This window comes from Pelophylax lessonae (assembly GCF_965119305.1).
Source record: "Pelophylax lessonae genome assembly, chromosome: 2".
Classification (NCBI taxonomy): domain Eukaryota; kingdom Metazoa; phylum Chordata; class Amphibia; order Anura; family Ranidae; genus Pelophylax; species Pelophylax lessonae.
The window spans coordinates 431,199,504-431,218,049 of record NC_138769.1 but is presented as its reverse complement, the minus strand read 5'-3'; the positions used below and the strand labels follow the sequence as shown (position 1 = coordinate 431,218,049).

The window sequence follows — 18,546 nt, the reverse complement described above, 5'->3', positions numbered from 1 at the left end:
TGGAAATCTGCTGCACTTTGCCAGGAAGTTGTCAATGGGAAGAAGGTTTGCCTTCCAACAATGATCCAAAGCACACAGCAAAAATGACCACACAGTGGTCGAAGGAGAAAAGGGTGAATGTCTTTGTATGGCCTATTCAGAGCCCAGATTTAAACCCCATTGAAAATCTGTGGAATGACTTGAAGACTGCAGTCCACAAACAGGATGATGTTGAAGAGGTTTAGGTAGCAATATTTGGACAGTGATTGGATGAGGGGAAGAAAGGAGAGTTTAGAGTCTGAGTTTACACCTAGCACCCTGTCATGTGGGGATGGACTGATAGTCATGCCAGCAATCTCAACAGAGAAGTCAGGGGAAGGGGCACATGGGAAGGAAATATTATGAACTCAGTTTTGGATAGACTGAGTGTGAGGAAGTGGTGTGACATCCATACTTATGTCTGTTAGTAAATTAGTAATGTGCAAGGAGACTGATGTGAGCCGAGGGGTAGAAAGATAGATTTGGGCGTTGTCAGCATAGAAATGGGAGGCTATCAGCTGACCAAGGGAGAAGATGTAGATTGAGAGGCCCAAGGACAGAACATTGGGGGACCCCAATAGAAAAAGGAAGAGGAGAGGAGGAAGTAGAGTTGTAAGAATGTTATTCATCACAGTCAGGAAGAGGTCTCATCCAGAAGGGGCATCAGTGAATAGGTGGAGTAGGAACACTAACAGAAGAGACACCTTTAGTAAATGGGAAGATAGCAAGAGGAAGAGACACCTTTAGTAAATGGGAAGATAGCAAGAGGGTATCAATCTAAGTGCAGTGGATAAGGGCAGTAAATTCAGACAAAGCAATTGGAAATTTACTCAAAAAGAGTAACGATTGCTTGTATGTAGTTCAATAACTGTTTTATCCCAGGTCAGTCTGCTGCTGTAGTTTTTGGATCCAAGGGGTAAACTCTGCAACTGGGAAGTGGTGGTATGATGTCCTAGGAGAACAGGCAGCCTTGGGGAGGAACCAAGAAGCAGTATGGTGGAATCAGTGAAGCACACCAGAAACTGAAAGTGACAAAAGCGAAAGTGATGTTGGTGGGAGTGGCTACATGTTTTGAGGCATTTTCTGCCTCTTTCTCAAGCCAGCTTGCTGGTAGCGGCAGACTGAGCCAGGACAAAACATCCTTAGGGCTACATATAAGCAATCTTAACACTATCCGAGTGAATTGCCAATTGTTTTATAGGAATATAGGAATTTACTTTCCTTACCCACTGCACTTAGATTGCTGCCTCTTGCTATCTTCCCAGTTACTACAGGTGTCTCTTCTTCTGCCAGTGTTCCTACTCCACCTAGTTATTGATGCCCCTTCCGCCTCAAAACATGACCACAACCCACTAACGTGACCTCTGGTTTTCTCACTTCTGGTTTTGGGTGAGCTCCACTGATCCCAGCATGCTGTTTCCTGGTTCCATCTCAAGGCTGCCTGGTCTCCTAAGACACCATACCACTTTCCAGTGGTGGTGTTAATTCTTTGGATCCAGAAACTATAGCAGCAGATTGACCCAGAAAAAAATCTTCATAGGACTACATATAAGCAATCTTTACACTATCCGGGTGAGTTGCCAATTGCTTTGTGTGAATTTACTTCCCTTACTCACTGCACTTAGATTAGCGCCATCCTGATATCTTCCCAGTTACTACAGGGGTCTCTTCTGCCAGTTTTTCTACTCCACCTATTCACTGATGCCCCTTCTGGACAAGACCCCTTCCTGACTGTGACGGCTAGCATTTCACATTCATCTTAATGTGAGTTGCTAATTGCATTGTTTAATACATTTTGTAATATCTACTACACTTAATCTGGGCACTCTACTGTGTTTGCATATAGTTATGTGTGCCCCATGTGAATGAGGCCTAAATTTAAATTTCTTGCTCAGTTTTACAGAGACCCAAGTGTGCTTATAGGTGGGACCCCCATGCCTCTCCATAGTGCTGGAGATGTAGACTGAATCCTGGCACCCTTTCCCATGTCTGGTGGAAATGTTCACTGATCAAACCTTACTGGGAACAGAGTTCCAACCGAACAGCAAAAATCCTTATTGTGGCTCTTCCACGGAACCCTTGGGTCTTCTTATTCCAAACACAACCATGTCTGATCCCAAATATAAAAAATCATTAGTACCACACTTTCTGAACACGGACAAGACCCTGCTCTTGAAATATTGGAAAGCATACAGCCCACCATCAGTAGTTCAATTGATATTGCATGTTGATAAGATATATATGATATAAGAGAATACTACCCCTAACAAAGCTATGAAACCTATTACAAAACATGAGTGAGCTGGCTGCATTTCAAAAGCTCTGACTCCTCTAAGTCATTTCATAAACCAGTCCCAGACCTTATTATACAGTAGGCAATGTTATATTATACACTAACCGCTACAAACATGGTAAGGCTGGCTAACCACAAGCCATAACATACAGGTTGTTCTGGGGAGCTTAACAAGGCTGTTCTTTTTCATCAATCTACTCAGAGATTAAGCACACCTATATTTATGGGATACCTGTAAAAGCTATACATTATTATGAGTGTCACACACTGTAAGGGTAATTGTATTGTTCTTCATATCCATTTTGTTCATCGTATGAATAAAATGTCAAATATATAGTATCTCACAAAAGTGAGTACACCCCTCACATTGTAAATATTTTATTATATCTTTTCATGTGACAACCCTGAAGAAATGACACTTTGCTACAATGTAAAGTAGTGAGTGCACAGATTGCATAACAGTGTAAATTTGCTGTCCCCTCAAAATAAGTCAACACACACCCATTAATGTCTAAACCGCTGGCAACAAAAGTGAGTACACCCCTAAGTGGAAATGTCTAAATTGGGCCCCTCTTGCTATTTTCCCTCCCCGATATCATGTGACTCATTGGTGTTACAAGGTCTCAGGTGTGAATGAGGAGCAGGTGTGTTAAATTTGGTGTTATCACTCTCACTCTCTCACACTGGTCACTGGAAGTTCAACATGGCACCTCATGGCAAAGAACACTGTGGATCTGAAAAAAAGAATTGTTGCTCTACATAAAGATAGTCTAGGCTATAAGAAGATTGCCAAGACCCTGAAACTAAGCTTCAGCACGGTGACCAAGACCATACAGCGGTTTAACAGGACAGGTTCCACTCAGAACAGGCCTCGCCATAGTCAACCAAAGAAATTGAGTGAACGTGCTCAGCATCATATCCAGAGGTTGTCTTTGGGAAATAGCAGTGCTGCCAGCATTGCTGCACAGGTTCAAGGGGTGGGGGTCAGCCTGTCAGTGCTCTGACCATAGGCCACACACTGCATCAAATTGGTCTGCATGGCAGTCGTCCCAAAAATAAAGCCTCTTCTAAAGATGATGCACAAGAAAGCCAGCCAACAGTTTGCTGAAGACAAGAAAATTAAGAACATGGATTACTGGAACCATGTCCTGTGGTCTGATGAGACCAAGATAAACTTAATTGGTTCAGATGGTGTAAAGCGTTTGTAGCGACAGCCAGGTGAGGAGTACAAAGACAGGTGTGTCTTGCCTTCAGTCAAGCATGGTGATGGGAGTGTCATAGTCTGGAGCTGCATGAGTGCTGCTGGCACTAGGGAGTAACAGTTCATTGAGGGAACCATGAATGCCAAAGTGTACTGTGACATACTGAAGAAGAGCATGAACCCCCCCCCCCCCTGGAGACTGGGCCACAGGGCAGTATTCCAACCCGAGAATGACCCCAAACACACCTCCAAGACAACCACTGCCTTGCTAAAGAAGCTGAGGGTAAAGGTGATGGACTGGCCAAGCATGTCTCTGGACCTAAACCCTTTTGAGCATCTGTGCTGCATCCTCAAATGGAAGGTGGAGGAGCGCAAGGTCTCTAACATCCACCAGCTCCGTGATGTCGTCATGGAGGAGTGGAAGAGGACTCCAGTGGCAACCTGTGAAGCTCTGGTGAACTCCATGCCCAAGAAGGTTAAGGCAGTGCTGAAAAATAATGGATGCCACACAAAACTTTGGGCCCAATTTGGACATGTACATTTAGGGGTGTACTCACTTTTTTTGCCAGCAGTTTAGATATTAATGGCTGTGTTATTTTGAGGGGACAGCAAATTTACACTGTTATGCAAGCTGTATACTCACTACTTTACAAAGTGTAATTTCTTCAGTGTTGTCACATGAAAAGATATAATAAAATATTTACAAAATTATGAGGGGTGATCATTCCAGAGAGAACGGTCGGGTGTGTTTACAAAAGCCGACCATTCTTCTCTCTCAGCGGGGAGCGATCATGGGTGGCCGGCGGAAATCGGAGCCGCCAGCCCCGTGCATTAGTGTCCCCGCTGCTGAGTGGGGGCACGATCGCGCCGGTGCGTGCTTGCCCTCTAGCAGCAGGCGCGCGACCGATGTAGTCCTATGTCGGTTGGCGCAGAAGGGGCTGCCTGCCAGCAATAAAACTTTGGCGGGTGGTCCTTAAGGGGTTAAACAGACATACTCTAGCTGGCCTCTCTGACAATCATCCTGCCATCATCCTTCTGAACCTAGCTACAGCTATCCTGATGATTACCGTTGCTCCACATAGCTGGCTAAATCTGCCGGCATCCCTACTGGGTGACCTAACATTTCTCCTGATAGCAACGACGAGTAAAAAGGATTGACCAACCATGTCGACACCTGAAGCACAAGATGATCTGGAACATGTGCTACCTCGGGATTGTGTGCACTCTGCCGACCTGCAGACCTCCACGCTGCACCTCTACTATCTCCAGCAGGGGGATGTGAGGACGACATAGTATCTCCAGCAGGGGGATGTGAGGACGACATAGTATGGCTTTCTTTCTACCCTTCACCCCTATGCTTTCTCAAACTCTAAATCCAAAAATGTACCACTTTTTTAGACAGCCACGCCACTTACTTACTTGGCATTAGGGAAGATATATCCCTTTTAAGCACAATCTCCAAAGGATCAGAGAGCAAACCTCTTCCTTTGAAGGATGTGTTAGTGACATAAAGGATATAATGGGCCCTCTAAAATCTGATGTCAAGGTAGCCCTAATGCTGGCTGATTGAAATGCACTCAAAGCAGAGAACTGTGAAAACTGGAAGAGATTTTATAATAACAGGGTGGTAAGATTCCCAGAGAAAATTGAAGGAGCTGACTTGACTGAATTTGCTGAGCAATGGCTACTAACCACTATTGGTAAGGACAACCTTTCACCATTATTCACTGTAGAACCAGCACACACACTGAGTCCCCACCAGCCTCACCCTACAAGCAACCCACCAAGACCTATGTTAATAAGTTTACTAAACTACAGAGACAAATAAAAAAATGATTCTTTGTAAATCCCATAACATCTATGATCTACTCCTTTAAAGGTTCAAAATAAATGCTCTTCCTTTACTTCATCCCAAGGTTCATAAAAGGAGAGACAGATTTTTAGAAGTGAAGAAGCACATACAACAGAATAAACATCATTTTGTATGATATATTTGACAAAACTGCTAGACATATTGAACCAATAATTACTATTTTTTTTGCAGACATTTGTAGAAGAGTATAGCAGTGTACATAGAGTTAATTCAGAATCAGATAATAAAGTGGCTTAGCTACAATTAATTCTGGTAAACATACTGTGTTCATCAACACACAAAATGTAAAATTGTTTTTCTTATGATAAAATGCAGGAAGGATTTGCAGTGTTCATACTGCAGATAAACAGATAAACCATTATTGCGCAGTGTGAAATGGTACTGAATTCAACATAAATCAATACTTCTTGGAATATTTAAATCTGAAATAAATATGTTCCTAAATGAGCATATGACAATTTGACAAAAGCAGAATTTTGTTTTAATAATGCTAATTATGAGATCATTATGAGCCTGTTGGCGATTCTCTTGGATGACTTATTTTCTCTTGGATTCTGGTGAAGCGCTGTAAAATGTTGACAGCAACACTTTATCTTTAGCTTTGCTCTGCACAATACATTTTAAAATAACAGAAAAACTGTAAAGCAAATTGGAAAATAACAGTGTTTTCCCAAATGAGTAGTGAGCCCTAAAATAAACCATATTACAGCACAGTACAAAATAAAAGTTCCATGGGTATACCTGAACATGTTTCCAGTAAGTGTTTTTTTCTTTTCAAAATGGCAATTTGTACAAATTTCACTTTAGCCTTTTTTGCAAAAAGCTATTTACACATACGTATTTATATACTGTCTGTACAATAAAATCAGAGTATATTTACAGTAACAGGCTGGTGAACCTGGCTGCAAAAAGCTGTATAGAGCAAGGATTAAATTGTACCTAAAGACACAATATGAACAGAAATCTTTGAATGGGGATATCTCCTGCCAAGACAACTGTGAGGATTTTTCCTTTACTTTACAAAGATTTCTTATCGCTTCCTATTGTGTCTAAGGGGCAGGAAATAAGGAGAAATATCCACAATGTTACACAGAAGGCACATTAAAAAAGACAGGGGATTTAACCATTTTCTATTTTGTCCACAAAGTTAAAAGCAGTTATGGCTTTAGATGCATTTTTACAGCACTTTCTTGGGCACAGTTTTCAGAGTTGGTTTTTGAGCATTGCAGAAACAATAGTTTCAGTCTTATATTTGTGCTATATTAACTTGATAGTATTCTGTTCATCTTGACAAACAAGGATAATTGTAACCACTGCAATACCGGGCACTTTAACCCCCTTCTTGCCCGGGCCAATTTTCACTTTGTATGACAATTGCGAGGTCATGCAACACTGTACCCAAATTTAATGTTTATCTTTTTGAGACGGATAGGGCTTTCTTTTCGTGGTATTTAATCATCACTAGGTTTTTATATTTTTTGCTAAACAAATGAAAAAAGACCAAAAATTTTGAAAAAAAACAAAAACAAAAGTTTGTTCCCTGATCGTCTCTATGGTATATATTACCAGAAACAACAAGGATTTTGTCACTTCCGGTTTTGGCTGTTTGTTTACTAGTCATTACCAGTTTGTATGATTAGCTGCTTTGGAGGGCAGAGGAGAGATATGGGGTCTAATGCTGGGTGTGCATGGGCTGAATGAAAAAAGCCTATGGATTGCCATACTAACAATGAGCTATTGTGTTCAGACAGGGGGACTGCACCCCTGACTGCCCATAAAGCCTGAACACAGTGCTCGCTGCCATTGATGTGATGTTGGTTTTCCAGCATGCTCGTTCGACAGAAGCCGGTCGACAGGTCGACTTCTGTTGGACGAGGAGGTGTACAAGTTAGCCAAATGATGTATGGCAACTGCCAAACCGACTGTTTCAGACGATTTTCGGCCGGCGTGCCTAGCTTTATAGACCTCAGATCTATCCATAAAGAGGATGTTGATGAAAAAAATTAAAGGTACCTTCAGGTCCCAGAGAACAACCTGAAAAACTGGCTATTTAACATTCCTCTAGGGAAAATGACAAAAAGGAATCTTTCCCCAACAATCTTAGCCACTATAAGAGCGTTTGAATACTTCACCACAAATGTTACATTGGGGGCAGTCCTTTTAAGATTCCACTCTCAATTTCTGTACTATCACTACTCATACCAGAAATTACTATGAAATCTTGGGAGGAAAAGGGTACCTTATCCATCTCTGATCTAAACTCATATAACCTCCTTATCCCATTCTCCCCCTTGCAAAAGTCCTTCCCACTATCGAACAAAGAGTACTACAAGTACATCCAAGTAAAGCATTGTTTAATCCTTAATCCCCACCTCCACAAATATGTTTATAAGAAAGTATGGATGTATCTTAAGTCCGACACTATAACAACTATAGATATTACCCTTTTTTACAGCTTACTGCAAGACAAATCCTCATTTAACAAATTCCCCCCAATAAATAAATGGGAAAGAGACAAAGGTACTGCTTTAAGTGCTTCCCAATGGAAATATGCCATATGTGCTAACCTCCCCATGACACGCTTCTCTAGTCTTTGGGACCTTAGTTACAAACTGAATCTAAGACCGTATATCACTCCCTGACACATACACACATTCAACCCGAACTCAACACCTCTGTGTTGGAGGAATTGTGGAAGAACAGCTGATTTATACCACTTGCTTTGGTTATGCAAAACTATTGCTCCCTTCTGAAACAATATTTTCCAGCCCATCACCAACGTAACTGGAAATTACATACAACCCTCACCTGAACTGGCGTTACTCAGCATAGGCATTGACAACATCCCCATGTCCATGAGGTACATGACAGTACATATTCTATTAGCGGCCAGATTAATAATCGTTAGAAACTGGAAATCTCTCAACCATATTTCTTTTTATGAGATAATCCACCTGGTACACACACACACTACTCATATGAATACATGCTAGCTGTTTCTGAGGGCTGCACAAAAAAGACACACAACCAGTGGGAAATGTGCTCAAACTGGTATAAACTGAATTGTCACAATCCTATCTAAACCTCCTCAAGACTACACCCTATGTATCAGATGTATGATAACCCTTTTCTTTTCCGTACTACCAGATGTTGGCAACCAATCTATATGCAACTATGCAACAATATGTTCTGTTTAATGTATTTTGCAAATGCTGCTTTTCTTTCTTCCTCTTTTTTCCTCTTTAAAACCATATTGAACGCTAGGAAACTATGGTGGCAGTGCTGCCCCCACCCTATGACACAGCTTGCTCCCTGATAGGATGTCTGGGTTGCAAAACAATACTGTTTCTGATTGATTATACCAATAGCTACGCTTATTGTTTCAATTTAAATATGACCTCTGTTGTGTACATGCAAACATTTGCTCAACCCTCTGTTATATGTTTTGCTGCGTAACAGCTAATGACACGACTTTTCTACACCTCGTGATTTTTTCTTTTAGAAAAAAAAAAAAAAAAAACAAATTAAAAGGTACAGGGTAAAAAAAGAAAATACATTCAAATAAAATAAATAATAAATTACATTTTTTAAAGTGCCCCTATTTCCCAGTGATCATGCACAAATACAAATGCGCACGTAGGTCCCACGCGCATATGTAAACAGTGATCACACCACACATGTGAGGTATCACTGTAAATATCAGAGTGAGAGCAATAATTCTAGCACCTCCTGTTTAACCTCAAACTGGTAACCTGTAAAGGCTTTTAAAGCATCACCTATGATCAATTTACTAAAGTTTGCCAACATTCCAATATATTTACTTTGTATAACATCATCATTTTATACTTTTCAGAAAAAATGGGTATTTTATTGTTTTTGGGTGCACTAAAATTTATGAAAGTTTATTTTTTCTGAAAATTTGCAATTGATAAAATGCAGCGCAAATATCGTGTGACATGAAAAATTGCAACTATCACCATTTTATTCTCCAGGGCTTCTGCTTAAAAAAACTGAATTTTTGTAAAATCTTACCGTAAAATTCCTTTCTCTGAGTCCTCCGACAGTCGCCGCCCACTCACAAGTCTTCACCAATGGGTATTGACCTTTGCTCCGCAGGAGTAGCTAGGCACAAGCTTTGTTAATAACAAAAGCTTTTAGCATAGACACACCCCTAGGGGCTGTCCCCTTAGTCAATACCTCCCTGCACCAGCATTCCCAACTCAGTTTGGTAGCATAGTAGTAAGAGTACACAAAAAACCCCAAGAGGGGCAGGGGGGCGGCGACTGTCGGAGGACTAAGAGAAAGGAATTTTACGGTAAGATTTTACAACAATTCCGTTTTCTCTTACGTCCTCCGACAGTCGCCGCCCACTCACAAGTCTTTACCAATGGGATGTCCCAAAGCAGTGTAGACCTGAGGGGTGGGAGGCGCAGCCGCAGAAAAAGCAACGCAGTACCCACATCAGAGAAAGGAACCTTACACACAGTAAGAGAACCAACTGGGCAACAGGAAAACGTGCTCAACAGGAGCAACAACCCAGGAAAAACAAGTAACCCAGGGGTAAAACACCCCAACAGCCAAGGACCCAAAAACAAGGGTCCCTAAGGCACTGCCGCACTGAGAACTTTACGGCCAAAGGAGGCATCGGCCGATGCCTGAACATCCACCTTATAAAACTTTGAGAAGGTGTGAACGGACGACCAAGTCGCCGCCTTACACACCTGGGCCACAGAAGCCTGATGCCGGAAAGCCCAAGAGGTACTCAAAGACCTGGTAGAGTGCGCTTTCACAGGGAAGGGAGGAACCCTCTCCTTCAAGGCATAGGCCTGCACAATGGTTTGTCTAATCCATTTGGCGATAGTGGCAGCCGACGCCGCCATGCCCTTCCGAGGTCCCTCAGGAAGGACAAAGAGGGAATCCGACTTGCGAAAAGGCTTAGTGGAAGACAGGTAAACCCTGATCGCCCGGACAACATCCAAGGAGTGTAAGGCAACCTCCTTAGGATGTTTCGGCTTCGCGCAGAGCGAAGGCAAGACAATTTCTTCATTAAGGTGAAAATCCGAGATCACTTTCGGCAGAAAGGACGGGTTAGGTCGCAAGACCACCTTTTTGGACAACAGAGGCAACGAGATCTCCCTGATCTTTTCAAAGGGAGCATGTTGCAACGTGGACAGAACCAGGTTCAAGTCCCATGGAGGCAAAGGCTCCCTCCGTGGAGGGGCCAAATGGCGCACCCCTTGAACAAAGGTGCGGATCAACGAGTTGGACGCCACACGGCGCTGAAAAAGAACGGCCAGCGCAAAAATCTGGCCCTTAATCGTGGCCAGCGCCAAACGCTGGTCCACTCCAGTTTGGAGGAAAGCCAACACTCTTGACACCGAGTATGAACGAGGGGAATACCCCCTGGGCTCACACCAGGCAAAGTATGCTTTCCAAGTACGGTAGTAAATCTTCCCCCGAAGAGGCTTTCCTAGCCTTGATCAAAGTGGGAATGACCTCAGGGGAGAGACCCCTATCCTTCAGGACCTGGCTTTCAACAGCCAGGCCGTTAAAGCCAGCGACTGTAAAGCAGGATGGAATATCGGCCCTTGAGGCAGAAGGTCTTTCCGAAGCGGCAGGCGCCACGGAGCGTCGACCGCCAGATTGACGAGGTCTGCTTACCAAGACCGGCGAGGCCAGTCCGGTGCCACCAGAATCACCGTATGCGGTTCCGAGGCTAACCTGCGAAGGAGCCTGGACAGCAGCTGAATCGGTGGAAAGGCATACATCAGACGATACCGATGCCAGGGCGCCACTAACGCGTCCGAGTCGTCCGCCCGAGGATCGCGCGTCTTTGCCACGAACCTTTCCACCTTGTTGTTTAGACGAGACGCGAACAGGTCCACATCTGGGGAACCCCACTTCACGCACAACATCTGGAAGACATCCGGGTGAAGGGACCATTCCCCCTGGTCCAGGGTCTGGCGACTCAGATAATCCGCCTGCCAGTTCTCCACCCCCGGAATGTGAACTGCCGTTATCGCCGGGACGTGCGTCTCAGCCCAAGACAGAATGACGGCCACTTCCCGAGCTGCTCGGGCACTCCTGGTGCCCCCTTGATGGTTGATGTAGGCCACCGCGGTGGCATTGTCCGTCTGAACCCGAACCGGAGGGCCCTGAAGCCGTTCCGACCATTGCAGAAGGCAAAGCTTTATTGCTCGCAATTCCAGAATGTTGATCGGAAGGGAGGACTCCTCCTCCGACCAAGTTCCCTGGGCGGACAGAACGCCCAGGACACCACCCCAGCCCGACAGGCTGGCATCTGTGGTGACTACCGTCCACAACAACGGACAGAAAGACTTGCCCCCCGACACCGTCGGGGACTGGAGCCACCACAGAAGACTCCTTCTGGTGCGGTGACTCAACGAGATCCGCAGATCCAAGGACTGCGGACACCCGTCCCACTTGGCAAGAATCTCCGCCTGGAGACCCCGCGTGTGAAACTGGGCAAAGGGGATCGCCTCGAAGGCTGAGACCATCAACCCCAGACATCTCATGCATGTCCGGAGGGACGAGCTTTGGTTGTCCCTGAGGGACCTGACCTCGTCCTGAAGCGTCCGGAGCTTGTCCTCCGGTAGGAAAACCTTCGCCTGAACAGAGTCCAGAACCATCCCCAAATAGGGAAGGCGAACCGAAGGACACAGAGTCGACTTCGGAACGTTTATGGTCCAACCGAACTCTTGCAGTGTCTGCACCGCGGTGGACAGGTCGGTCACCAGGCTCTGGCTGGCATTCGACCTTATAAGGAGATCGTCTAGGTACCCCAAGACGGCAATGCCCTGTGCCCGTAACAGGGCCTGGACCGGTGCCAGCACCTTGGTAAAATCCCGCGGAGCCGAAGCGAGACCGAAAGGTAACGCCACAATCTGGTAGTGATCCTCCGCAATGGCGAATCGATGGTACCTTTGGTGACCCTCGAAAATGGGGATGTGTAGGTACGCATCCTTCAGATCGATGGAGGCCATGAACTCCCCTGGACTCAAGGCAGCCACCACTGAGCGCAGGGATTCCATGCGGAACTTGCGAACCCGCACAAAGCGGTTCAGAGCTTTCAAGTCCAGAATCGGACGCACCTTGCCCTCCTTTCTGGGCACAGTAAACAGATTGGAGTAAAACCCCCGAAATCTGTCCCGATGAGGCACCGGAACCACCACTCCTTGGGCCCGCAGGTCCCGCACCGCCAGGTGCAGATCCTGCAAGCGCTCCCGAGACAGCTGAAGATTTGAGGGAAAAAATCTGCCCGCCGGCCGAGAGAGAAATTCGATCTTGTAACCAGATCGAACGATTTCCTGAACCCACCTGTCCTGAATGCGGATCAGCCAAGGTTGGAGGAAACCGCGCAGACGTCCCCCCACCCCAGAAACGGGTGAGGGCGCCCCTTCAGGCGGAATTGGCGTGGGTTGTTGAACCGGACTGGCCGGATTTTTGCTTACCCGCCCACGGCTTCTTCTGGGAGCCTTGGCCTTTGAAGGGCTTGCCCTTGGATTGCGACCGAAAGGCACGAAAGGACCCCTGAGAGGGCCTAAACGAGGAGTTCCGTTTGCCACGGAAAGATTTGTGCTTGGGATTCTGGGGTAAGAGAGTACTCTTGCCCCCCGTAACTCCTTTAATCAGAGTATCCAAAGCCTCGCCAAAAAGGCGAGATCCCACGTAGGGAAAATCCGCCAACGTCTTGCGAGAAGATTGGTCGACCGACCAACTTTTCAGCCATATCAGGCGACGGTTGAGCACTGCCACACTAGACAGGCGTGCAGCCAAAGGAGCCAAATTCAAGTCCGCATCTCACAAGTACATGACTCCTTGATGGATTTGATCCACCATAGCCAACGTGGTAGGTGGAGCCGAATCAGCCACCAGGGTGCGCCTGAGCACCTTCGTCCAATCGGCAACCGCCTGGGCCGCCATAACCGAAGCAAAAATAGGTTTTAGCATAGAACCAGCAACCATATAGGCATGACGGGCAAGAGACTCCAACCTCCTGTCCAGGAAAACCGGGGTATCCTCAGAAGGAACCGCAGTAGCTTTGTTTAAAACGGCTACCGCGTGATCCACCTGAGGCGCCACACACCAACGCTCGTCGGTGGAGGGCGCAAACGGATAAAGCAGTTTAAACTTATTTGGCACTGTAAAGGGCTTCTTTAAATTGCGCCACTGCTCATTAACAGTATGATGAAATTCTGCAGGGCAGGGAAAAACCTGCGCTGATTTGCGGGTTCTTTGCGTCCCAAAGGAGGACACCCTAGCAGGAGGAGTGGGCTCATCCTCCAGGTGCAATGTATCCTTAATGGAGGCAATCAGCTCATCCATGAGGGCAAGCTCTTCAGGTGAGCCAGGGGGAGAAACATCAACCCCTTCCACCTCCGCCTCCCCCTCAGACCCCATAAGGTCCAGAGATGAGCGAGACCCTGAGAAGGGTACGCCAGCCACAGCAGCCACATCGCCCTCTGAATCAGAGGAAATGGATAACCTGGCTCTTTTTGCGGATCGTTCAGCCATCAGCACATGCATCTGAGAAACTAAGGACGCCACTACCGTGGCCAGATCAGCCCCCTCGGGGGGTGCAGCGGCCCCCTGGTCCCCCACCAGGGCGGGGGGAAACTTGCTATCCTGAGAATCCATGCCCACAGCAATGAAGGGAAAAAAAGGTACTGGCCCTTTAACACCACGGCAAGCGCAGCCCACCGTACACTACTGCATGCACCGATCCCGCAGGGATAGAGAACACTGAGCAAGGAATGACAGGACAATGAAGGAAAAACCTGGAGAGAGCACAAACAGGCTGCTGCCACCGATCGCTGTTCCAGAGAAAGAGGAAGTGATGCAATAACCGGCTGACTTATATAGCCTATGAAGGCTCCGCAAAAATGGCCGTTCGGCTGAGGGATAGAGGCTACAAGAAAATGGCGCCGACATGTGCTCGAACGAGCACGGCCTGCCAAAATGGCGGCGAGTGGTGCCAAAACACAGCGCTGTACAGGGACAGGGCCGTCCATAGCATTTCTGCAAAAAAATGGTGGGCCGCAACAGCGGCCGCCGCTCAAGCATGTCTGCACCCAATCTGCCCCAGGCAGAACTCACAGCAGAGCGGGAGGGGCCCCCCCCTCGCAGCCCACAAAGGCATGCTAACCCATACAGGGATCTGACAGGGAGCCCGCATTTCACACAGACATGGGGGTACACACAGCCACAGACTGACACCCACACAGATGGTCCCCACACAGAAGGTGCTTACCGTACCGGATGGCTTTGGGAGCCGTCTCCAGCGACAAACCGCTATCAAGATGACAGGAAGTGCCGCAGCCAGGACGCTGTGGACTGCAACACGAGACCGCAGAATGGCGTCCAGTGAGGTAGCCACCTCACAGGCAGCATCCCTGCAGCGAGCAGGGATGGGTCGTTCATGGCGCCAGGGCAAACCGTAGCTGAACGCTCGATGGCAGGCTGGGGATCCATCTGGCCCTCAGCCCTGGGATCCAGGGTGGCCAGTCCGAGACCCAGCTCCGCATGATCATCTTCATCCGAAGATCCCTAAACTAAAGCTGACAAAATAACAGCTAGGAAAGAAAAGAAAAATACTTGAAATAAAATAAAAAAAAGGGTAGAAGGCTGAGACTGAAGCCCCAGCACAGGAAAGCCTGCTACTCCTAAGCTAGGCAAGATCAAACTGAGTTGGGAATGCTGGTGCAGGGAGGTATTGACTAAGGGGACAGCCCCTAGGGGTGTGTCTATGCTAAAAGCTTTTGTTATTAACAAATCTTGTGCCTAGCTACTCCTGCGGAGCTAAGGTCAATACCCATTGGTGAAGACTTGTGAGTGGGCGGCGACTGTCGGAGGACGTAAGAGAAAAATATATAGCACTAGGGTCATTTATTGAATTCCCAACCATGGCACTACCTGCATGGAATTTGCATGTTCTCGCTGTGCCTGCGTGGGTTTCCTCCAGATATTCTGCTTTTCTCCCACACTCCAAAGACATGCTGATAGGTGATTAGCACCTGTCTAAATTGGCCCTAGTATGTGTATGTATGAGTGTGAGATCAGGACATAAGATTGTATGCTCCTTGGGGGCAGGGGCTGATGTGAATGTATAATATATACAGTATGTAAATGTGAATGTATAATATATACAGTATGCTGCGTAAATTTGACAGAGCTATATAAGTAACTGTAACTGTAATAAATAAATTAAATGTTTGGGGGTTCGAAGTTATTTAGTAGCAAAAAAAATGTGAGAAATGTTAGCTTTGGACAGGTTTCAAAGTGGTTTTAAAGCAGAATTATACCCTCCTATCTTTTTTAGCCAAGGAAGCTGCCATCTTAGCCACTGTTTGATCTGTAACTGCTATTGTAACGCACACGTGACCTGTTATAACACTAGCCATTTGATGGTTTTACAGTTAGGTTGACAGCACAAGCAAATATGACAGAATTTCAGGCATGCTGTTAAGTAGATTTGTTTAGTTCCATTTAAAATTGGACTACTAAAGTTGATATACACTTTAAGTTAAGAGGTTAGCTATAAAAAAATCCTTCTTCAACTCTGGATTTCTAAAACTAAAAGTGCTAATATTATCACTGTTGTCTAAAAAAGGGTGCACTAAATAATGCAGAATTGCCTGGAAACAGATGTCATAATAGGTCTAACACCCTTATTGTTTGGTGTAGATTCCCTTTAAAATAGATAAATACATTCCAGGTGCATCAAAACAAAAGGTGTGCAAAATATTAGTTTGTTTCATTGGAAAACAGCCATAGGCCTAGATAAAAAATTCCAACCCCCGCCAGTATGCTGCAGAAATGAACCCTTTGTCTCCATTGTAAGGAACGGTCTCTCTTCTGAGAGCTGATAAACCCTGTACCAAGTCAGAACTAGATCCTTTCAATCAGCAGGGAGCATGAGCTTTGCTGATTTAGGCCTCAGCAGGGAACCATGTTGGACTTCTGCAAAGAAACCACTGATTCCATACAGAGAGCAAGACTTCTCTGCCGTATGCTGGCAGGGGACAGGCTTTTATACTCAGGCTGTGGCTGCTTTCTAAAGCAAACTGTAAGGCTTTGGACATCTTTTAAATTAGCTAATTTAAAATGAAAGTTGAATTGGAAGTTCTGCATACCTGTGACTGATTCTTCATACGTGGAGCTTGTAACAGCGCCAAGGGAGCTGGAGGATGTGCTCTGAGAAGGCGTTTCTGGTATGTAGCAAGGACGCAGAACAGCTTCACTAGTGCTGCCATTTTTTCCATTTCCGTTATGGCCTAAATAAAGGCAAGTACACAGTTAATCACAAGAAAATACCGTATATACTCGAGAATAAGCCGAGTTTTTCAGCATGTTTTTTCATGCTGAAAAAGCCCCCCCTCGGCTTATACTCGAGTCATGGTCTCACTTACCTTTTCCCTGGTCAGTGCGCATGTGCCGCTGCCTCTTGGGAAAGCCCGTACACGTTCGGCTATTCCCGGGCAGACGGCGCATGCGCAGTGACATGTTGGCGCCGGGCGGCGCCATTTTTAATTGTAAAGCGGATAGGTAAGTGAGACTCCTCCACAGCACTGCAGGTAAAGGTAAGTGAGACTCCTGTACCATGCCCACAGCCCTGCATCACCTGTACCATCAGTGCCAAGTGTGTCCCTTGTGTGCCATGCCTGTACCATCTGTGCCATATCTGTGCCATGCCTGTACCATCTCGTGTGCCATACCTGAACCATCTCCTGTGCCATGCCTCTACCATCTCCTGTGACATGCCTGTAACATCTCCTGTGCCATGCCTGTACCCTCTCCTGTACCATCTGCTGTACCATGCCTGTACCATCTCCTGTACCATGCCCACAGCCCTGCATGTCCTGTACCATGTCCGCAGCCCCTGCACTATGCCCGTAGCCCCTGTTTTGGGTCTCGTGGTGGTCCAGTTGGGTCAAGTAGCTGCTGCATTTCCCACCCTAGGCTTATACTCGAGTCAATAAGTTTTCCCAGTTTTTTGTGGTAAAATTAGGTGCCTTGGCTTATATTCGGGTTGGCTTATACTCGAGTATATATACGTTACATCAGTTTATATGTTTTGAGTTATGCCGGAGTAACAGTATGCACTGGCTAAGCCTAACTGTTAATGCTACTATTGTAAAGGATGCTTTGTAGCCTTTAGTTAGTCATTAAAATAATATTTTATTTGCTTCATTCTGCACCTTAATATAGTAGTTGATGTTGGAGTTAATGTGGTCTGGTCTGGCTTGGCTATCTCAGTCATTACTATCAAGCAGATCAGCTTTATCAGACTACTTTAAATGACTCACATTGCTAAAAATATCTGCTTGAATCTGAAACAAGTGGAATGCTGGATGTGGTCATCATAAATATGATGACCACATCTTTTAGTTTATGTTGGCTAAGTACAGCCATTTCATTTCCACCCTAAACAATCCAACATTTAGCTTGGTAGTTCAGGGTCTAGTGAAAATTGCAATTCACTGTATATACTCAAAACTTTCACACCTGCCTGCATTAGAGTTCCTGTTAAGTCAGGTAGGCTGATCTTTACATGCATGAGCCCACTAATCATTTTTCTCGAATTATTGTTTGGACGATTTAATACTGTTTATCTTAAAAAGTGTATAGGCTTACTAGTAAAATTAATTTTAAAAACAGGACTTGTGTTAGAATTACAGGGAGGGTTGGTGTGAGGGTGAGAGTTAGGGTTACAAGGAAGGGTTAGTGTTAGAATTACAGTCAGGATTCGTGTTAAGGTCCATGGATTCATGTTAAGGTTACAGAAAGGGATAATTCTAGGGTTAGTACTAGGGTTACAGAGAGGGTTTGTATTAGAATTACAGGGTGATTTAGTGTGAGTGTTACCTGGAGGGTGAGTGTGAGAGTTACGGGGGGGTTTAATGTGAGGGTTACACGGAGGGTAAGTTCAAGGGTACAGGGGGGGTGAATGTGAGGGTTACAGAGAAGGTTTGTTTTAGGGCTACAAGGAGGGTAAACATGAGGGTTAGTGTTACAGGGAGGGTTAATGTGAGGGTTACAGGGAGGGTTAGTGTTAGGGTTACAGGGAGGGTACGTATGGGGGTTAGTGTTAAAGCTGCAGTTTGAGGGTTAGTGGTTAGATTATAGGGAGGGTTTGTGGAG

At 45.7% G+C, this 18,546-nt stretch overlaps 1 protein-coding gene across 1 annotated transcript in view; it reads right to left on the bottom strand.

The window, feature by feature from the left end:
• CFAP47 (cilia and flagella associated protein 47) overlaps window positions 1–18,546 on the bottom strand; it is a 702,231-nt gene that overhangs the window by 508,645 nt on the left and 175,040 nt on the right. Inside the window, exon 28 of the mRNA XM_082245539.1 lies at window positions 16,539–16,679. Within this exon, the coding sequence (XP_082101665.1) occupies window positions 16,539–16,679 (141 nt within the window). The remainder of the gene's footprint in view (window positions 1–16,538; window positions 16,680–18,546) is intronic.